This window comes from Macrobrachium nipponense, chromosome 1 (assembly GCF_015104395.2).
Source record: "Macrobrachium nipponense isolate FS-2020 chromosome 1, ASM1510439v2, whole genome shotgun sequence".
Classification (NCBI taxonomy): Eukaryota; Metazoa; Arthropoda; class Malacostraca; order Decapoda; family Palaemonidae; genus Macrobrachium; species Macrobrachium nipponense.
The window spans coordinates 147,725,408-147,749,819 of record NC_087200.1 but is presented as its reverse complement, the minus strand read 5'-3'; the positions used below and the strand labels follow the sequence as shown (position 1 = coordinate 147,749,819).

Sequence of the window (24,412 nt, the reverse complement as noted above, 5' to 3'; positions counted from 1 at the left end):
CCCATCCCTTAAGTATTGTTAGCTTGTGCACAGTTTTCACAAGTCATGTTATTGGCAGAGTCCTAATTTAGATCCAGACTGCATGAGAAGAGAGAGAGAGACTCCTCCTTGTCTGACAGACAACACTGGTGAATATGGGAACATTTGGGATACAAATAATATCAATGTAAAGTGATCATGCCATGATAACTTCTCTATAATTCAGATTTTGACAAAAATAACTTCTCTATAATTCAGATTTTTGACAAAGATAACTTCTGTATAGCTCGGATTTTGACAAAGGTAACTTCTATATACTAATTCATATTTTGACAATATTAAAATATGACAAACTTTTAATCAATTTGTATTTTTCATAAGTAACAAACCTGAGGTCTTTACTTACAGGGAAAAATCTCTCTGCTGTGTAGGTGGATTCAGTTAAAAACAGAACAAGGTTTGGTGGCATCAGTGAAGACCAGAAAACCTAGTACTGTACTGTATAGAATAGATGAATATAGAATTTAGGCCAAAGGCCAAGCACTGAAACCTATTAGGTCATTCCGTACTGAAACCGAAATTGACAGTAAAAGGTTTGAAAGGTGTAACAGGAAGAAAACCTGGCAGTTGCACTCTGAATCAATTGTTAGGAAAGGGTGGAAAGTTAAGATTGAAGGGAATATGAAAGGAGGTACAGTAAAGGGAATGAAAGTTGTAGCAGCTTGGGGCCAAAGGCATGCTGAAAAGAACCTTAAATATACTACAGTACGTCGCATGAGATGTACTTACAGAACTGTATAGAAAATCTTCCCTACCCTACCAAGTTCAGGCTTTTCTGCTGACTGAGGAAATGTTTACTCGAAGTACCTTTGACATAGTATGATAAAAAAAATAATCCCCATTACTAACAGCTATTATAATGAATGTACTCCTTTTCAAAGTAGTATTACAAGATTGTTTACCAAATACAGAATACTCTACCACAGCAGCATACTACGTACTTGCTCAGGCCAGGCAAGAAATTTCTTCATACTGAATTTTAATTCATTTTTCAAGACTTCCAAATGAATAAATTTTGGTAATTTTACATAGAATATATCCTTTCAACACAATTTTATATTCTCAAGGGGAAATATTGAAAGGATTATCATTCAGTCTATGTATATACTGAAATGGTAACCTTAACCATTTCCAGCTACTTAAATTTTGTAGTTTTAAATGTATATATTACCCAGAGGCTGCAGTACATAGGTACAGAAGAATAACTGAATATGTATATGAATACATATTTATGTATATTTCTTTATCTAATGTTTATCAATTAATTAATCACATTTGTATTGCAAGTTGATATCCGTCTGATATACATTCCAGCTGGCAGCCTTACTTTTTACTTACTGCCTAACAACAGCAGGCAGCATAATTGGAAATTGAAAATGTATGTTGTAAATGCTAGTAAAAAACTCTTGAAAATGCACATGGTAGGGAGGTTGAACATTTTCAAAAGGCTTTCAAAAAACCCATGTCTGCACACATTCATCATAATTTTTGAGTGCTCTGCTCCTCATATTACTGTGTACCTAGTTTGTCTGATTACTTTAATGATGTTTAAAGTAATCAGACGCCATATGCCCATATTGTATGCTAAAAATATAATAAAAGAATCTGTGAAAGGAAGTAATATGTCATACTGTGCTAGCTCTCACAGACAAAACCAACACTGGAAGGTTCTTTCAAAATATCCTGTGAAGCAGTGAATTCTTGAAATGTCTAAACATGAAGACTACAAGGTTAATTAATACTATACTCTGCTCTGAGCAACTGGTTTTATATTTAGCTTACAGGAATGTTAAGATTACAAAATTAAAATATACTTACTGCTGACAAACACTGACAATGTATTCACCTACAGTAGAATATAGAAAGTACAAGACGGTCACTGTCTTTAAAATAATCATACATAAGAAAAAAACACTATATATAACAAGAAAAATATAGAAAGGATTAAGGCCAGCAGAAAACTTAAGACTTTAGGTGGTGTGGTTATTTAAACAAAAGGATAAAAAAAATCCATAACTGATACCTCTGGTAAACAGTAAAAAGACCATCAATCACACATGCCTTCTTGAACTATAAATACAGTATATCAAACTAATTATGTTTGATGTGACACACAACTACAAAATATCATGAAAAAAATGAGCACTGAAGAGCATTATGTAAGTGATAAAAAGACAGGGTCACAGAGAATGACATTACAATATGTGGTAAGTGAAAATAGAGGGGAATGAAACTACAGTAATTTACAAACTATGAATCTCCCTGAAAAAGAAAATAAAATCAAACAACAACTCTCTACTCATTAACATTACAGGATTAGTAAACTACTACTGCAATATTTAAAAATGAGAGAGAGAGAGAGAGAGAGAGAGAGAGAGAGAGAGAGAGAGAGAGAGAGAGAGAGAGAGAGAGAGACCACAGCAGCCTTAAGCCATCCACAGAAAAATGTAGTCATGATGAACAGACAAATGCTAGACCACAACAGGGGAGGGAATAAGAAGTCTAAAAAACTTTTATCCTTTAATATGAAATCATAAGCACAAGCAGTCATACTTGCAGAAGGGTCGCCCTACGAAACGTGGGACAGATTTCTAAAACCTTAAAGGGAAATGGACTTACAATGGACTTACATATTTTTTGTATCATTATGCCAGAGAAGCAATGAAACAATGAACAAACAGGTGATCAAGAATTGGTTTGTCCTATTTCATTAACAAGCAGAAATGTCTCTGAAAGTGTACTGTGAAGCACAACAGCAAACCACAAATGCTCTTGTGCTGCACAGAAGCTGCCTAGGCTTACCTATAATCAAAAGTTTGTGTATATATTAAAAGTCTACGAGTATAAAATTTTTTAAAGTACAGTAATAAAATCATTATATAGCCCTAGAATAGCTAATACAATTGGTCATTTACCTAGCCCTAAATAGGAAAAAGATTCAGACAAAATGCATACCACAGAGTATACACACAAAATTCTTAAAAGTATCTAATTGCTAACACGTCACAATAATCAGAAGAGCACGGGCTCATTTGATGTATCATCCTACAGTAACATTATGACTCTAATAATCACTGAATTATATGCAAAGCCTGTGAAGGACTTTTTAAATTTATTACTTAAATGCCCACCATAACCCAATTAAATTAGATTATGAAAAACACATCTTTTCAATCTGAAATACATACTGTAGAATCCAAACAAATTTCCTACAACGTTTTCTTGATAATCAAGTCTGGAATAAAAATATATTCACAATTCTTTTTATTTACAAGTATACATATAGTATCTATAGAAATGAAGAGACCAATCCAATGTTTTGCTGTGCTTCTGTTTTTGTCTATGTTAGAAGATATTAAATGAAGAGAATATTAATGCAAAAGTAGTTTTCACATTCTTGTCAATACTTTTTAAAACTTTACATTACAACCACAATTTCAGAAGGGAAAAAACTAGTGTCTTTCCAATAATTAAATCTTATTATAATCAAAAGAAGGCTAATAACAATATATACCCTAATGTAAAAAAAATCATGCTTCCAAAGATTTCATTTCTTATATGATTGCCTAAAAATGTTCCTCACACAAGAAGTCCTGGTTATACAGATATATCAAATTTCAACTTTTAAATGAAGTTTAATTTGTTCTCATGAAAACCTACTTTTGCATTAACAAGGGCCTATGTGAAAATGTCCTTTTGCATTTGATAGATGGGACGTCTCGATAAAGCAAAATACTTATCCACACATGGACAGAGAGTAAGTGATTCAAATATCACAACTAGATGAGAAAATCTCTTTACAGGGCATACCAACACAAACATTTCAAAGATGAAGTTTTTTCATGAGCCAAAATATGGCTGAAGAAAATGAATTTGTATGTTTGTTGTACGTGTTGGTAAAGAGAATAAAGGTCCATCAAAATTCTTGAAAGAAAAAGTTTAGGCTCTAGCATTAAATAGAACACTGAAATGCTTCATGTACAGGCATAGCTTTATAATAGAAAACCACTGATAACCAATCATTATTTTCATTACCATAGTGACTTACAGCTTATTTCTTTACAACTGATGGCCATCTGATTAAATTGAGGAACACCCATTGAATTACCTATATTTTCCACTAAAATAATTCCAGCTTACTTCCAAACTCTCTATAACAACCAATCCAATGCTTAGTACATCAAAACCAAAGTAAACCACTTGTCCTGGGTAACTCTGAATGTATTTCTTTCAAGATGGATGTCATCTTACCATATGCTAGTAAACTATCAAACAATTACACCTAGCACATGGGGAAGAAGAGATGTGTTGTAAGTGTAACGGACCTTCATTTTCTAATCAATGTGGAGCTTAAGACATTATGAAAAGAAAAATTAACCATGCACAGTAAGCCTGTGGAGCACCCAACCAACACATAAGTCTTTTATAAGTCTACATACTTCAACATACACTCACATTTGTACACCCCAACATACACTGAAAGTAAAGGAAACATACAAATCCTATTATGCTGCTTTCAAACAATAATCATATCTCATATCAAAATATCTGGAATAGCTGAGAGCTGAGATATGCTCATTTTTCACAACATTCTTATAAAACTAATATCAGAAACAACGCAATAGTCACAAGCAATTGCAGCTTTACACCATTCCTACTTATCCAACTACATAAAAATCTATGTATGTATATATTTATAAAGGTATCACAAATTAGTTTAAACTGTTGCAATCTGAATAAAGGAAAAGGTCTTGGTATCTCAGAACTATATATTATAGGCATCACTGTAGAGAATACACACCACCACCAAAAGAATGAGAAGAGTGGACAGAAACATATGCCAGACTTAAATACTGCATAGCGAATAGGAAAAATAATTCACAAATTCTTTAATATAATATGCAGTATGGAGAGCCCCATATGACAATGTAAACAAACTTCAGTTCAAAAGTGAATAAACTTTACTAATATTTTTGCTTACAACCAATTTGGAGAGAAGAACAATTCATATAATCTCTACATTTCCAGCTTTGTTTGTTTACAAAATTTTCATCCTCCAGAGTGGAATAAGGTAATAACACCTATACTATTTTAAATAAATATTTTAATCTCCAATGTACAGTGCTATAGTACAACATTCAACATAATCCATTGAAGGTATACATTAACAATTCACATGTCCAACTGTTATTGGACAGTATATACCAGTAAGTGACCATGCATAGTATGTAGTTATTTCTCCATATTCAAGACTACCAAGAAGTACAAATAAACTAAGATATTGCACAAAATTAAAAATAAAGGATTCCACCAAAGAAGGATAATAATTACTAGACTTTTGTTAAGGGGAAAATTCCAATAATTCTAGTGCAAATTATTAATAAGAGAGAAGTACAGTACTAATAACACTGAGAGAGAGAATAATACAGTATATACATGCAAGTAATGCAAATATATAGCAATCAAATTAAAAGTTATGTGTTGTAGATATATATATATACTCTATAAAAACCAAAGACATTCATACTAACCAGTTATTATAATCTCAAACTCAAATAACAACCATTCATCTTTATAAAATTCAATAATCGCTATCACTCTTTGATAACCATAAGTGTTTGTTTAACCACTCTAAGTAAACTTCTTAACAATGGCTATCATTTGTAGTATATCACATTTGCAATTAGTTTCCACTTACACCCAAATCCACTTATAAACTATGGGTTTCAAAATGATGATAATATAATAAAATAATAATAATAATAAAAAAATAATAATAATTATAATAACACACTAGTTTGTGAAAGCAAGAAAAATATAAATAATATTGATACAAAATCATAAGATTCCCATTTCACTAACCTTGTGGAGTACAAGGACCGAATTCCAAGATGCACCAAGCTACACTTGCTGTGCATCCTGAGACCTAACAAAAATCAACATCTGACTTTGTAACATTTTGTGAGATATATAATACAAGTATGTTCACAGTTTTTGTTTTATAAACTACATCAACTACATTAACATAAGCTACAAAAATTTTTAACACAAACAATGAACTAATAATGATACAGTAAATACCTACCACATCAAATTACAGCACAATACATATAAATCCTTACTCAAAGAAAAATCAAGGCCATCATATTCACGTGTGTTATATTGTCCAATATGAAAATTTTGGTTTTTCATACTGTGCTTATTTCCAAAGTAAATTGAGTGTAGCAGTCATAAATGTCAAAAAATATATATGTATTTATGTTTTAAGTAATCCATTTTCAAATCTTATGTAGATTATTTAATTCTAAAGCTTGTCATCCAATAACTCTAACCCTGTGAGTTTCCATTTAATCTACGCCAGCAAAGCCAACAGTTCCCTCGATAGCTTTGATCAACTTCTCTCGTAGTTCATGATATGACTGATAAGGAGGTAAATCCAGACGGTTGAAGCTAAAAACAAAAAGAGAGAGGAAATAACAGTAACATAGTGATCTCAAAATGTAATTTTAAAGAAAGCATTCCTGCAAAACCCACATGCATTTCTACGATCAAATAGTCGTCAAAACAATCCATTTTCAAAAGTCCATAGTATTTAGAGGGGTAAAATCTATATCCACCACCACCACTTGCCTCATCTAACTAAGCTACTGAGAAAATTATAAAAACCATCAGATAAAGTTGTAATGAATCTGACTTCAATTACAAAGAACACCTTTCTAGTTGATTGCTACTGTAGTGGCAACTTTGCATACAACGAAATGCTGATTTTAAATGCCTTCTTAACCCTTGAATATCAAAGGGGCCAGTTGGCTAATGCAGTTTTCTAAGGACAGGACTTTGACATTCATACCACTTAATAAGGTGACTTGGGACATCTCCAAACCTTACACTAATTTTGCCTTTGACCTTTGGTTTTGTGACACCAGGGCGAATTATCCCGAAAATAACCGTTTTTCAAATTCTATCTCCTCCCTTGATACTTAATATTACGACCTGGGATTACTACCATATATAGACCTGATGTAGACTTCCAATCAAATGTTTTTTTTTTTTTTTTTTTGCTGCATATGATTTTTCATGATATATATATATATATATATATATATATATATATATATATATATCTATATATATATAATCATATAATATACTATATAGAATATATATATATATAAAACAGGAAAAAAATGCAAGAAGAAATAAAACAAATAATTTGAAAAAAGCTCCATTTGATTGTTCTGTAATGTCTTTCTAAGTTATATGCCAAATTTCAATGCTATAGCTTTAAAACTAAGGGAGAAGATAGGATTTGAGTCAATAACTATAGTTTTGAGATACAGGCATTCAAAGTTTTTCTTTGCATTTTTACATAAACAATGTTAATAAATCATGATTATTATTAATTTTATATTAATTTTTGGGTATTAATAAACCAAACCTATGTTATGTATCATAATTTAATCATAAATGAAGATCCCTTTGCTCAATATCTTGCTTCTTAGGCTCCTGGGGCACTGCGTCAGGCGAGACAAGCGCTCCTTCCACAACACTCTCTCTCTCTCTCTCCTTTATTAACCCCGCTAATATGGCCGATATTATGATCTTCTGAACTCTTATTAAAGCAAATTTTCTTCTTCTGTATGTTAGCGAGCTGTTTAGCCTATCTTATCAACTTTGGCATGATGAAAGTCTTGCCGAAACAAAGAAAAACAGATGTAAAAGCAAGCGAATGCCAGAGGTGAAACTCACATGTGTACTCTCTCCGATGTTTTTGCTCACATTGAAGGGTGTGTCTTGTGACTCATGGAATCTCTACAGATGCCATTGCTCATGATTTGCTTGATATCAAAATGTAATAATTATCAAAATTTATGGTAACAGAAGATATACTGCATTTTCTTGTACGGATCAATGTTTTGACTTAATGAGTTACTTTTACTAATTACCCTGTAATTACGAAAGTAAGAGGAATTTGACAAAATATTTTGTATATGTATTCTCCATTGCCATATGAAGCTCCATGAATTTTTTTATGATTTTGCATTTTTCGCCCTATACCACCATATATTGGCTTACCGGCCAGCCCCGTTAATTAGCATAGAGATTTGTCTAATTTTAACTATTGGTTGCTTACAATGAAATGTAAGTTTCATTTATACTTACCAAGTAATTACATAGCTATAGTTTTAACTCACGAGGCAGCTTAAATTTTAAAAATTGTAGTAGCGCCTCAATTGTTTTGGTGTAGGTGACTAACCCCACCCACTTTCAGGGAACAATAGAAACAACAAAACTGAAGAGCTCAATTCGTTTGTGCCCTTTTGTCCATGAGAGGGGAGGAAGGAGGGCTCCGATCTGTAATTACTTGATAAGTATATATGAAACTTAATTTTATCATGAAAATAACATTTTGATAAAAGTAACTTACCAAGTATTTACATAGCTAAATCCCACATTGATAGCAGGTGGGATACATGGACATACTCTACTCCAATACATTCAATAAGTGCAATGAATTTTAAATAAAAAAGTTGCTAGCACTGATACAATGCTTGCTGTTTCCTTACCTTGTCAAAGAGCTACTGCAGGAAGATACTGCCTCTGGTTGATTCTCACCTTTGCCTGTTGTGGCATGGTAGTATAGCCGTGGAGCACCTCTACTTAGGTGGGAGCTTTGCAGAGAAGGATATGTTCGATGGCTAGCAAAGTATCAGTAAGTGCCCTTGCCCTGGGTGCAATACCACAATAAAAAGCATCCAGACAATGCTGTCACCTACTCAAAAATAAACCACCACCCATCCACTAAAAACTGGTGGGTGCTCCAGAACATGGTACCCTTGGACTTCCCCAAGACTCGACACACAGTTACTGGCAGGGTATTGGGGGACGAAGCATAGGAAGCATTCCTTTTATCCTCTAGCTCTTTGCCTATATCAAGGCAGAGATAGAGGAGAGAAGGAATGCTTCATTTGCTTTGTCCCCTAATACCATGCCAGCAACTGCCTATATCAAGGCAAAGAGATAGAGTTTTGAAGGAATGCTTCCTATGCTTCATACCCCACTACCATGCCAGCAACTGACAATGAACCAAGGGTACTGCAGTTCTCAAAAACTGTTCCACTTCATGTATATAATGTTGGAAAAATCAATTTACACCTACAATATGTAGACTGTAAAATAGAGGAAATAAACGAGTTGACTGTAAACTAGAGGAAATAAACAAATTATGTCTAAAAGCTAACGAGGTAGTGGACTGCTCCAATCTTGTGGGGTTTAACCTCAAACAAAGGTAAAATGTCCTTTTGCATCCCTGAATGAGCCTAAGTAATAAGGTCCCTTAAAAAAATGATTATACATGCTTGGAAAGGGGTCAGGAAGGGTTCTTCACAGAGCACCAGAGGTTGCTAGAGGGGCCTCTGATCCTCTCGGTCCTGTCCAGGTAATATCTCAATGCCCTTATGGGGCAAAGAGCTCTTTCTTCCTCTTCTGAGCAAAGGATCTCCATTAAATTCTGAATGGTGAAAGTATGGTGCCGGGGCTTGGAAGGTGCCCCATTCTTGGCCATGAAATCAAGAGTAAACAAGAAGACTGCATCTCGAGAGAATCCAATCCTTTTATCTATGGCTTGCAGTTTGCTGACCCTCTTGGCAGTACCTAAAGTGACAAGGAAAAGGGTTTTCCTAGTTAAATCTCTTAATGTGGAATGAAGGGGCTCAAGGGTAGGGTCAGATAGCCACTTTGGAACTACAACGGGGTTCCAGGTGACCTAGTCTATCTTCCTCTGCTTGGATGTAAAAAAAATTTGATAAGGTCAATCAGATCTTGGTTCGATGACAGTTCCAAACCTCTGTGCCTAAAGACAGAACTCGGCATGGCCCTGTACCCTCTATTGGTAGAGGCAGATAAACACCTAGAGGATCTCAAATAGAGCAGAAAGTCCACATTCTGGTAGACCTTACAAGAGGACTGATGTCTACATCTTGCAATAGCCTCTGCAGCTGACCATGAAAAGCCTTTTGCTCTGCTAAGTTTCCTGACAGTCTGAAGCCTGTCAAGGTAAGAGTGGATATTCCTTGATGAAACTGTCCGAAATATGGCTGTCTGAGAAGACCTGGTCTTTGAATGAATGAATGAATGAATGATTTGAAGTTTTCTGGCATCCTGACATCGAAGGTCATTGACGCCGATATCGTTTATTATAAATAAAGAATAAAAGTATATTCAATTAAAACCATAAAAGCAAATATATCATTGTAAAAGTTAAATAGCTTTCAGAAGACCTGCTTCTGAAATAAATCTAAAAATGCCACTTGCATTGTATGGCACATCATGTCCAAGAATCTAGGCAAGGATGAACCTGCCATCCTCACCTCGACCCTCAAACAGATATCTATTTCTTTCCGTGCTATAAGTGGGGCATTCAGTCAACAAATGCTTCACGGTCAAGGGTATCAAACAGTCGTCACAATATGGTTGGTGTTGGCCAGCTAGCAAAAACTCATGTGTCATCCGGGTGTGACCAATTCGGAGACGACAAAGAGTAGTCTCCCACTTTCGGGGCATCACGTTATATTTCCAAGGGGATATAACATTTGTTATTTCTCTCATCTTATTATCAGCTAAGCTTTCCCAATGCTTTTGCCAATTATTATAAATAAAATTCTTAATTGTAGGTAAAAAATCATTACATGGAATGGGATACCTTCTTGGTAGCAACTCAGCTGCAGCATTCTTTGCCAGTGAATCTGCCTCCTCATTTCCACACACACCTACGTGGGCCGGAACCCAACAAAATCGAACTGTTATGCCTTTCAGACCAATAATAAAAAGCCACTCTAAAATCTTTAAAACCAAAGGGTTACTAGAATTAAAAACTCCTAAAGCTTGAAGGACACTTCTTGCATCACTAAAAATGTAAAATTGCCCTCATCTTTTAATGCTATTTTCTCAATAGCGGTTAATATGCCATATAGTTCTGCAGTAAATATGGAAGATACTAGAGGAAGTGCACCTCTACAATTAAAAGAACCGCTATATACTCCAAATCCAACGCCAGCATCAGATTTGGAGCCATCTGTATATATAAAAGTCGATTCCCTATGTTCTTCGACATGTTCATGAAGAGAGACCTGGCTTCTAATTCAGTCATGTTCTTTTTATACCAATAAAATATTTACAAAAAGATATCTCTGGTAATTTCCATGGAGGGGTTGCTGATATCCTAAATGGAAGAACTCCATTTCTTGCTATATCAAGACGTTTAATAATTGTTTTACCCGAAAACCACCATAAGGTTGAGGAGATTTTGGGTGTAACTCAAAATATCTACAATGCCTTACAAAGTTTGCAGTCTGACAGGCTAAGAAAGACTGGGAAGTCTTTGCAACCTAAACCAATACCGAATAATAGAAGACTTTCGGTAAAGGTCTAAAGTTAATTCTCCAGCATCAACAAGGAGACTTGGAATAGGCGAAGTCCTAAATGCTCCTGTAGACAATCTAATACCAGCATGGTGTATAGAATCTAATACCTTTAATCAGCTTGGGGTGGCTGAGGAGTATATTTCACACCCATAACTAATTTTTGAAAAAATTAAGGCCTTGTATAATTTTAAAATAGTTTTGCAGTCTGCCCCCCATGATGTATGTGACAATAGGTCGCCTCTGATGCCCCATCATTTTCGCCATGAAGGAGCCAATGTGGTATAGCACTAAAAAGCTCAATGGCTACCAAAGGTAAGAATATTACACCAATCTTGGAGAAATATCAAACAGTAAATGATGAGAAGTCAAAATAGCTGCTTCATACAACCAAAGTTCACTCATTAGCCAGCAGAAACAAATTGAGCTCTTCAGCTTTGATGTTTCTATTGTTCCCCGAAAGTGGGCAGCGTTAGTTGCCTACAAAAAAAACAATAGAAGAGCTACAGTGATTTTTTAAATCTAAGCTGCTGCATGAGTTGAAACTATAGCTAGGTAATTACTTGGCAAGTTACTTATATGAAAACTATTTTTTTTGCCTTTTCCTTTGCCCTGAACAGAGTAGCATATATATTTGCCTAATTTTAGCCAATGGTTCCGTTTACAAAAAGGCATAAATGACTTTCAGAGGTCTAAGGATTCTTCCACCGTAATATGACACTAAAATAGCTTCCTACCTTTCAAAATTACTCTTACATAATTCATGCATTAATAACTCCCTTAAATTTTACGAATATCCTGCAACAAAATGTGTTATATTCAATACAAATTCAGTACTCATTTGTAGCTTCCTCTATCATGATGACAAAGAACTAAGACATGAACTACTTACTGATGAATACCAAATTTACATCATAATCTGCCGACATACTGTACTTGCAAAAGGTTTTACATAAATTTTTTTCAGGTGAATTAATGTCACTAGCTTATGAATTGTTCTTGTACCCACTGCTTTTGTAATACCTAATGTCCTCGTCTACATTGGACACTATTTCCAGTCTTAAACATCTCAGAAACTTGAAGTTATAAAAACCTTCATGACTCAAAAATTAAATATTTCTATTGCTCCAATATGTAACAAAAACAAGTTAAATTACTGAAGAGGATGAATAACACTAAAAATCAAATGTACTCACCAAGTATGAGACCTAGGGTAATTCTTAGTCTCGCCCCACATTTCAATGGTGAAAAGCTGTGGTCCATTGCTTCCATACAATTCTTTGAAGCCATTCATAGGCACACGTGAAGTACCAGTGACAAATTGCAACAACCTCGCTCGCATCTCATTGCTGAAGGACAAAACCACCTAAAAAAAATAAAACAATGAAACTATACAGTAATATACAAAAATAACTTGGCAAAATTATTGATTAAGAAAAATTGCTCAAACATTGCTTGCGATTAACCCGTAAGAGCCAGGGTAATAAATCGATAAGCAGCACCCCCTGCAAATTTACGAGAAAAAAAAAATCTATAGAGGAAGATATGCAAATGCACATGGTGAAAGAAAACAAATTCTAAATAATTTTCCCAACCTCCCACGAAAAGTTGAAAATGGCTAATTACAACCCCTGTTGGGGCCTCTTTTACAGGATAATCATAAATTTTACCAATTTATATATGTTTTTTCTAATAATTTTATTTTATTTTGTAAAATTATAATTTGTTAAATTATAATTACATCACACAACACATCAAAACAGATAAATAAAATTAGTAACAAATTCTTAGCATATTTGTTAAAAAATATTCATGTAAATTTACCGAGAATGAAGATTCAGTAACTTTTTTTTATTTGTACTTTGCAAAATTACATTTACAACTGATATACTATTGTAAAAGACAAGAACAAAACCCAACAGTAACCCCTTAGTATATTTGAGCAAATTTACACAAAGACGTCACGTGAGAGAGAGATACACAACATTATCACTTCAAGTCAGAAGCAGAACTAAGTCCTGATACCGACGCCTGCCAGACTTGTGATATTAGCCAGTGTAAAAGTTGCCATTAGTGAATTTATGGGCTAAAGAAGATTTGGCACCTCTTTCCCACCCAATTCTTTTCCAATCGATGGCACGAAATATTGTTTATCTACAGGATAAATCCGTCCACCACCCCAAACCTGTCATTACTACTCCCAAACAACCCGTCCAATAGGGGTTAATTATTTTGAACAAGAAATTTTCTGATACTGAACATGTAACACTAGACTACTACCACAGGGGGGGAGGGGGTTACCAATACAGTGTGCTTTGCATGCCTATAAAAAATATTTCATATTTTCACATGGCGACAGGAAAGACTAGTAATTATTACGACTTTGGTATTTAATTGCCCTATTCTTGGTACCATCTAACTATCTTTCCTGCCGTCCAACCTTCCAAGATGGATAGTTTGATAACCTTTCCTCCTTCCCTATGCTTTTACTTGAGCGAAACTGGCTACGTGGAGCGAAGCAGCTCAGTGGGCAGAGCAGAGACCTAACTCACCTGGGAAGGTCCATACCATTTATATTCTTCCGAAATGCCTATGATGGGCTAAAGACTTATACTCTGGGGATCCCTGGTCTCCATCACCCTCTTGTGAACATTTACCAAAATCCATCTGCAACGCCTTTGTGCATGGTTCGACACAGGTGAGTACCAAGAATATATAGGGCTTATTCTTAAGGTTATCATTGCAAACTCTCAGTGCCTTGTGTTGACTTTTCAAGTTTTCCTGTCTGTCATTTGCAAGCTTAATTAAGATTCGTATTAGTTTTTGTGGTCAATTATTTTTATAAATATATTGTATTCTCTTGTCTTTTGAGGCAACATAGCTCTTGGACTAGTAACGCTAGCTTTTTCAAAAATTCACGTTGTTAATACTTGGTTAAGAGAATCGTCTACTACATTAATGTTGTTTTAAGTGACAATTTTTAAAGAATAGTTTCCAATATTACAACCGGGAAAATTTATACTAAGTTTACCGTTTATTTCAGGATTGGGTTTGGCTTCGCTGAAGAGGCCCTTTTATTTCCTTCCTGATACTAATGTAAACTTCAATTGCTCAATTGTAAGGTAATTTTATTTGGGTTATTATTCCTGTGGGTATAATTCTACAAAAATGATCATAACTATTCTTTACTAATCTTCCTGGATATTTCTTAACAGACAGCGAGCGAGCTGAACGAAAAGAAGCATCCTACATCTGCATGAATTGCCTTGTTTACTTGTCAAGTTGTTTTTTGTAATGAAGGTACTATGTTATTTTAAAGGCTTATCTATGTAATAAATATCACGTAATTATATTTTTCCTTTCAATCTCGACTAAAATCTCAGAAATACAAGGTGTTTGGCTAATGGCGCCCAATGTGGGGTAACACAAAGAAAGGTGCCTAATGATGATGCAGATGATCCAATAGAGAACTGACTACGACTGGAATTCCAGTTGTCTCATATTTCCATTTTCAGGACATTAACCTTTTCCTTTCCAGGACATTTAAATTTTATTGAAATTTATATAGTTGTCCTTTTCAGATTCATTATAGTTTTTTCGCTTTACAGTTGTCATAATGACTAACTTACAGGTACTGATTGGACAAGGAAAGGTCATTCAGAAAGAAGTTACCGAACAATTCAATAGGTCTGACACTTGTTCTGCCCTTACACAGGAAGAAGAGCTAGATATTAAAAGTCTTCTTAATTATAGAAACAAGTTGTCAGAGTTAGATGATCAAATCCTCTTAAACAAATTTCCTGACATTTCTGAAGAAGCAGAGTTAGAGCCAGAATTATTTGGACAAAATTGAGTACTGTCTACCATTGCTTGAGATTTCCAGGGGTAAGAATGATTCTATTAATATTCCCAAATGTGACCCACAGCTTACTGAAACAGCCAACAGCCCCTCTTCCTAAATTTACTGGCAAAGAAGGAAAAGATTTCTTAAAATTTATAGCAGAGTTTGAGGCTGCAACTAATGCCTTGCAGTATCGAGACAGAGATTTACTCTTGTTGCTTAAGCAACAGGTAGACGGTCAAGCAGACTACTGATTGCTGCCTTTCCCTCTAAGGATGTTTGCAAAAACAATGCAATTACAAAAATTACAGAGTTAAGTTTAAGAGGGTGATGATCCCCTTCACATTTATTTCCATCCTCAGATCAGAATGCAAAACAGTCAAGACTTTTAAACTTCAGCGTCATATACTATTAATATTACCGGAAAAACTCATCCTTCCTTAAATGGCATTATTTCATATTTCTTTGCAGCTTGCGAAAGGTATGAAAGTGATGGAAAAGCTGTTGCTGAAAGCTTAATTAAAATGTCAAGCTTCGCCTACTAAGATCTTACAACTCCCTCTTCGTAAAGAGAGCAGTAGCAGCATGGCTGCGGAAGCAGTAACAAATCATAATTAAGAGAGGTCTTCACCACAATGTTTCTTATGTTCTGAAGCTGGAAATACTGATAAATTTCATGTTAGTCATAAATGCCCCAAGTTTTCTTTCCCCTACAGATAAAATACATATTTTAAAATCTAGAAATGGATGTGTAAAATGCGGCAGTTTAGTCATGTTTCAGGTAAATGTCGCTTTAAATTTAAGAAACACTGTTCAAATTTCAACAGCTGGCATAGGACTAACCTGTGTGTTAGGAGATCACCAGGTAAAAATTCTAATAATATTGATGACATGGTTATTTCATTTTACCCACTTTTTCATTTAACGTTAGGGGGACTATTTACAGAGGACTGGAGGACAGTGGTTCGCAGAGCGCGTTTATCACTAAGAAATTGGCGGAGGAGAATAGCTCTTATAGTCATTAACTCTAAAGTAAAGCTAACATTTAATGGGTTTAATGGTAAAAGGGAGTATTTTACTAAAATTGTTGAAGTTCCTGTTGCGATAGGAGATAAATCCTTTACAGGCAGTTCCCAGTTATCAGCGGGGTTCCGTTCCCAGGGGTGTGCTGATAAGTGAAAGCCACCATTAACAAAAACTCGGGCTTATGGCATTGATAACTTTTTATTGGTGCTATAAGCACCCTTATGGCGCACCATAAGAAACCTTATGGCGCTGATAAAACCGGATCGCTGATAACCGGGGACTGACTGTATAATTTATGACTTGGTACCAAACATTATCATTAAAATTGCCTCTGCTTGATAGATTAGTTGATAAATTTCAGGTACAAGGTATTAAATTGGCTGATCAATTTTCTAATAAATGTTCTCATGAAATTGATAATGTTCAGCTCATTTTAGGTACAGACTTTGCTTATTGTATTGCAGGTAGATATCCAGTTTTGGGAGGAATAAATTCATTAATATGTACCAAATGTCATGCAGGTATTTTGCTGTCTGGTAGTATTGATTTAATGATTAAGAATATTGATAATTTAGCAGTTAAGAGAGTGCAAACCTCGACTGTTGGTAAACCATCTGAGTGCAGTTCTGCTTTTCATATCCAGGTAGTTCCCTTTTTCCTCAACTCTAAAAGTTGATATTTTAGCCAATGATGACAATAACACTAACTTTGAAGTAAACTGTTCCTTTTCTGTAATAAATGAGAGGTATGCTCATGGAGAAACCATTACAACCAGCCACCGATCAACTATTAGAATCTGAATGTAATTATTACTTAAATTGGGAACAGAATTTCTACAACGACTAAAGTATTGAATTCGACAACCAGTTGGTCGAATTTACCATCAAAACCTTCGTTGTAGGGATTCAGATGGACGTATTATCGTCTCTTTTTTGTGGAATCAGAAAGCATTATTATATCCCTAAGCATTTCTCCGTTGTGAAAAAGGCTCTCGGTGTGTCCATTGTCGCAGGTTTAATAATAGTTATATAAATTTAAACCAGAACTTTTACAGAGACTTCAGAACAGATCCTCCTACTGTTCCCTTTTCTAATATATTTATATAATATTTGTGACCCTTCAATATGAAGGATGGAAAGGAGACACAAAAGGTTTGGTTACTATGTATCACCTGTACTTGGTCGAGGGCAGTTACAATTTGTAGGAGTTTGAATGTTGTAGAATTTCTAAGAGCATTTCAGCTACACTGCTTTGAGTACAGGATTCCTCAACTTTGTATTAGTGATCTTGGAACTCAGTTGGTGGCAGGAGCTAACATTGACTTTCTTCATTAGTGACCCTCAGACTCAATTATATTTTGAGGAAAATAAGGTAAATCCTCTCTCCTTCCAGCAATATTTTAAAGGCTGCAGTCAATTGGGACCATTAGTAGAAGTCTTTGTAAAAATGGTCAAAAGATTAATGGTTGGGGTAATTAAGAATTTTGTATGGACATATGTAGAATTTGAATTTCGTCTGTCATATTGTGCATCTCATTAAGAGACGTCCTGTAGCCTTCGAAGAAGCTGTTTGTGCTGACACTGACTACGTGCCCAAGCCAATAACGCCAGAACAACTCGTACAAGGCTATGAATTAACTCTCTAAACCTTATCCTTAATCTTCAACCTATTTCAGTTGAAGATACAGAATTTGACCCTGACAATCCTGATATTTCTAAGAATTGCTTAACCCTTAAACGCCGAGCTGGTATTTCTAATGTATCTCCCGTATGCCGGTGGCGTTCGCGAGTGAGCACCGAAGCGAAAAAAGTTTTTAAAAAAAAATCACAGGACGCTTAATTTTCAAGATTAAGAGTTAATTTTTGACTCCATTTTTTGTCATTGCCTGAAGTTTAGTATGCAACCATCAGAAAGGGAAAAAATATTATCATAATATATAAATATTGGAATATATGACAGCGCGAAAAAAAATTTCATATATAATTGTATACAAATCGCGCTGTGAGCAAAACAGTTAAAGCTAAAGAGTTATTTTTTCGTTGTATTGTACACTAAATTGCGATGATTTTGGTATATAACAAATTGTAAAACGATCAAAGCAACACAGAGAAAATATTATCACAATATGATGCATGAATTCGTAACACGCGGCTGTTTTCAAAAATTCACCATAAATCAAAATATTGTGCTAGAGACTTCCCGTTTGTTGCAAAATGAAGGTAATTGATTGAATATTACTAGATTGTAAGTGTTGTAGCTTACAATTGCAGTCTTCAACCATTTCGGTCGAGATAAATTGACCGAAGGTCGAAATTTTCTATTTATCGTTATTTATATGAAAATATTTCAAAACTGATAAAAGCTACAACCATGGGTTGTTGTTTGCTGTATTCTACATGAAATTGCGCACATTTTCATATACAAAACTTTATGTAACAGCTAATTTAAAATGGTGCAAACATTACGACAATTGGACGAAAAAATTTATGATTTTTTCGGGAGTTACCGCGCGGATGTAAGGAAAAAGTTTTTTTTCATAAATTCACCATAAAGCGAAATACTGTGCTAGAGACTTCCAATTTGTTGCAAAATGAAGGTAAATGATTGAGTATTACTAGAATGTAAGAGTTTTAGTTGACAATTGCAGTTTTCGACCATTTCGGTAGAGTCAAAAGTTGACCGAAGGTTGAAATCGAAGGTTGAAATTTTGGCACTTATCGTTTATATGAAAATATTTCAAAACTGATAAAAGCTACAACCATGGGTTGTTTTTAGATGTATTCTACATGAAATTGCACACATTTCCATATATAAAACTTTATGTAACGGCTAATATAAAACTGTGCAAACATTACGACAATCGGACAAAAAAATTTCAGATTTTTTCGGAAGAGTTACTGCATGGACGTAAGGAAAAAGTTTTCTTCATAAATTCACCATAAATCGAAATATCGTGCTAGAGACTTCCAATTTGTTGTAAAATGAAGTTAATGATTGAATATTAATACAATACAAGAGTTTTAGCTTACAATTGCGTTTTTCGACCATTTCGGTTGGGTCAAAGTTGACCGAAGGTTGAAATTTTGGCACTTATTGTTATTCATATAAAAATATTTCAAAACTGATAGAAGCTACAACCATGAGTTGTTTTTTGTTGTATTCTACATGAAATTGTGCACATTTTCATATACAAAACTCTATGTAACGGCTGATATAAAATGGTGCCAAAATTATGTCAGTGACGAAATAATATCTGAGTTGATGCTTTTTAGTGCGAGAAGAATGAAATTTGCGCTTGCGCGCCTGGGTAACAATTGTAAACAAAACTAACAGCTTGATCCATGAACTCCCAGCATTCCCCAAGGCGCGTGATACAAAAGTTTTCCCCTAGTAGGCCTATAACTATTTTTCTGCGAATAAAAAAAAAAAAATTTCGTCGACGTTCTGTACGATGGTTCGGCACCCGACAGACAATTTTCATCGACGTTTAATACGTCCAATCGGCGTTAAAGGGTTAAAGTTGTGTAAAATCAAGCAGGCTTTAATAGAGACATATCATAATGAATTTCTAGGTATTTTTGATTCAGCAAGCAGTTGACAGAAAGGGGCAATATCGTCCCGTTACTCATAATTTAGTAAAGGTTGGCGATGTTGTATTAATTAAGGAGGAACATACCAAAAGGAATAATTATCCTCTAGGCATAATTCTAGAAGTTTTTAAGAACGATTTGGATGAAGTTACCCATGGTGTTATTAAGGGAAAAACAGGCCAGACATCAAGGTTGCATGTCAATAAAGGCAGCCCCCGGTTAAGGGGACCGTCCGCTATGGCGGATGACATGTCAACTTGAAAAAATAAAAAATTGAGTTACTATTTGTATCTCTGCAGAAACATGCCATGTGTGCTTTCCAGAAGTTTCATCCAATTATTTTTACAAATAATGAAGATATAGCGGTTTTTAAAAGATGACGTCATCGTAACTGCGTCGTCTGTATGACTGAGTTTGACAGGATCGTTTTTGCGTGTTTATTTTTGCATATATACAGCAATTTTTTCAGATTTTCTTCGAAATTCTCATACATCTGGTAGCAATGAAAGGTAGTGTGAGAGCGAGCTACTCAGAGCGGTTATTTATAAGTGAGACTCAGAGAATGACTCAGTTACGCCACAGACGTAAAAGCAGTTGCACGCACTTATGCACTTGCGTTTGGTTACTAGCCATTTACGTTGTTTTTATAACTTCTTGGTGAACTTATAGCAATGCCGAAGTTACCTAAGATCACAAAGGCTACTCAGCAACTAAGGCTAGCAAAATTAGCGAAGGCCAAGAGAGTGCTGAAAGAAAAACACGAAAATTCGTTGTTATCAGCTCCCTCATCGTCTCATGTCACGCCGTCAGCATCATTGTCTCGTGTCATGCTTAGGGTATTAATACCACTTTTAGGGGGAGGACCAGTATCCTTGATGTAGAAATCAACAATAAATGTACAAATAAAGTAATTATAATAATGTTGTTTTGACTTTTATACAAAAAAAGCAAAAATTTACATAGCAATTCTTTGGGAGCTCATAACTCAAAAACATAATTATTCGCATGTTGGTAGCCATTTTAGAGAGGAAGATATCATTGGAAAGAGGAATAAAAATCCCATAATTCCTTGTGAGTCATTTTTTTTTCTTTCATTTTTTTACAATTTTTTTGTCTAGAAAAAAAAAATTCTGTTCACACAGGATTATTCTGTACATAAATTAGTTTTTATGGTATGATTTGCAATACAACTGATGTCATATTAGCGGAGAAATCGGTACCTAAATTTTTTAAAATTATAATTTTTGCTAATAAAACAAGGTTTTTGCTCAAATGACTTGAAATTTTTGTATGATGAAGGTATTATATATATCTAAAACATATATGAAAATTATGTATTTTGTATAATACAAAAAAAAAAAATACACAATATAGCAGACGGTCCCCTTAAGGGCATGGGTTCCGTTCCTGGGGGCCTGACGCTAAGCAAAATTCTCCTCTAACCAAAATTCAAAAGTCTATGGCCGTCACAATCCACCTTACAGTGCCCTAGACTTATTAACAAATCCTATTTTGCCCTAATAACTCTAATGAATATGGGGAATTTCAATGAGAGAGAGAGAGAGAGAGAGAGAGAGAGAGAGAGAGAGAGAGAGAGAGAGAGAGAGAGAGAGAGAGAGAGAGAGAGAGAGAGAGAGAGAGAGAGAGAGAGAGAGAATCTTTATTTATCATATATTCTAGTTAAATCAGCTAAAAAAAAAAAAATTAGAATGATAAAAGTATCTTCAGTACTATTATAATCGTTGATTAAACGCTTCAGCCATAAACAACTAAACGATAACAGTTGTTTATCTACCACAACCGAACCGAATCTGATGATAATGTTTTGCTAGCATTTCAGCCATCCTACAATAGTAAAAAAATTACTGTAGTTATGTTAAAAATGACATTAAGTAGGTAGAATCTGACTTAAATATTTTTGCATTATACCTTTATTTGGTATGGAGAAAATATTGGCAAGGAAATATAGTACTACTAAATTCAAACTGCAGTTGTAGCTGAAGCCGAGAAAACAAAATGTTCACACTCTCATTGCTAATGGCTTTAAATTATCATGTATCAGCAACATGGATGCAAATCTACTGCAAATAATAGTGGAGAAAAAAGTATTTTAATAAAAAATACTGGTCATGAAAGAACATATTTTACTGTTGTTTTCACGCCGATAACAGATAATTACGTAAATATTGTATCATTATGAAATAGGATGAAAATAACAAGAAGTATATTTTTAAGTCATATTTCAACTTAAAAGCACTTCATATAACAAAATATAACCTATTTACGCTAAATAGAAGCAAGAAAATTGCTCTGAATCTAGTAAGTAGGGCGAAATAACCCAGCCTCTAACCTCAACTGATTTTCCAAAACAAAACATAGATCGCTTTGTTTGTATTTTATAATACTCTGCACAGTAATATGAGACTACATACAGTATTATTATTGGATACAGTGAAGTAAAACATAACTTTTTAAAAGAGCCAAGGAAAACATCATATTTGTTATGTTTGTATTTTATGAGGGTATCTCGGTGCTTTGGCAAATACCGAAGTACGTACCTATAACCAGACAACAGCGCCATCTATTAGCAAAAAATAAAGTCTAATTAATGTACTTAAGGGGGCCGGCCGGAACCCCTATATATGGTGGTATAGGGCGAAAAATGCAAAGTCATGAAAAAATTCATGGAGCTTCATATGACAATTGAGAATACGTATTCGAAATATTTCGTCAAAATTCCTCTTACTTTCGTAGTTACAGGGTAATTAGTTAACGTAACTCAATAAGCCTAAAACATTGATCCGTACAAGAAAATACAATATTTCTTCTATTATCGTAAATTTTGATAATTATTGTCAAAGAAATTGGGAGAAATGGCATCTGTAGACATTCCCCGAGTCAAGAAGGAGACTTCAGGCTCAGCTACCAAGTCCATTCCTGATTTAGTGCGACCACAGACTTCAAGTAGTCTACACGTTCCATTTCACCTCTGACATTCGCCTGCTGTTACGTATGTTTATGTATGTTTCGGCAAGAATTTCATCATGCCAATGAGGAAAAGGCAAGGAAAACATCTCACTAACATACAGACGAAGAAAAATCGCTGAAGTATTATTACAGAATATCATAATATATGCGTAGTTAGTGAAGAGAGAGGTGAGGGTTGCTTAGTAACGGCCCCGTCTTGCTTGACAGCACACGTCACACTGTGCCAAAGGCTACGATCTTTGAGCAAAGAGATCTTCATTTATGATAAATAACAAAGTTTTGGTTTTTTAATACCCAAAATGGAATATGAAATTCATAATAATCATGATTTATTAAATTGTCTTTGTAAAGAAAAAGAGTACACCTTCGAGTTTCACCTCGACATTCTCTTGCATTTACGTTTGTTTATCTTTGTTTCGGGCAAGAATTTCATCATGCCAAAGAGGAAAATACAAGGAAAACATCTCGCTAACATACAGAAGAAGAAAATTCGCTGTAATAAGCCGAGTTAGTGAAGGGGAGAGAGAGAATTGCGTAGGAAGGAGTGCCCCATCTTGCCTCAAGCAGTGCCCCAGGCTGCGAGATATGAGCAAAGGGATCATCATTTATGATTAAATTATGATAAATAAAATAGTTTTGTTTATTAATACACAAAAAGAAAGAAATACATTCATAATAATCATTATTTATTAACATTGTCTTTATAGAAATACAAAGGAAAACTTTGAACGCCCATATCTCAAAACTATACTTATTAACCTTCAAAATCTATCTTGTCACTTAGTTTTAAAGCTATAACATTGGAATTTGGTATATAACTCAGAAAGACATTATAGAACAATCAAATAGAGCCCTTTTTCCAATTTTTGTTTCGTATTTTTTTTATAAATTTTTTTCTCCTGATTTATAGGGTTTATTTTTTACCATATATTGAAAAATTCATATCTAGCAAAAAAATGACTTTTAGAAAAAAAACTCTCCATTCGATTGGAGGTCTACATCAGGTCTATATATGGTAGTAATCCCAGGTCTTAATATTAAATATCAAGGGAGGAGATAGAATTTGAAAAATGGTTATTTTTGGGATAAATCGCCCTGGCGTCACAAAACCGAAGGTCAGAGGCGAAAATCATATGCGGTTTGGAGATGTCCCAAGTCACCTTATTAAGTGGTATGAATATCAAAGTCCTGTCCTTAAAAAAGGGCATTAGCCGGCCGGCCCCCTTAAGTCAATTTTCAACTTAAAACCACTTCATAATAAGAAAAATAACCTTGTCCCATATGAACAGTTTCTAAAGATTAATTCATGCTAAACAGAAGCAAGAAAATTGCTTGGAATTGGGTTAAATACAGCAAAATAATCTCCCCCCCCCCCATCTGATTTTTCCAACCGAACCTGATCAGTTTGTTTGTATTTTATAACACAAATAGCAATACAAGACTACATAAAGTATTATTGGATACTGCGAAGTAAAAGATAACCTTTTAAAAGACCAGAGGAAAAGATG

The 24,412-nt window shown here is 34.5% G+C and overlaps 1 protein-coding gene across 1 annotated transcript in view; it reads right to left on the bottom strand.

Annotated features, from left to right (window-relative positions):
- Positions 1-1,791: 1,791 nt before the first annotated feature.
- LOC135219734 (E3 ubiquitin-protein ligase Nedd-4-like) overlaps positions 1,792-24,412 on the bottom strand; it is a 284,620-nt gene continuing 261,999 nt past the window's right edge. The window contains 2 exon segments of the mRNA XM_064256741.1: positions 1,792-6,489; positions 12,656-12,825. Of these exon segments, the coding sequence (XP_064112811.1) occupies positions 6,387-6,489; positions 12,656-12,825 (273 nt within the window). The 3' untranslated portion in view covers positions 1,792-6,386.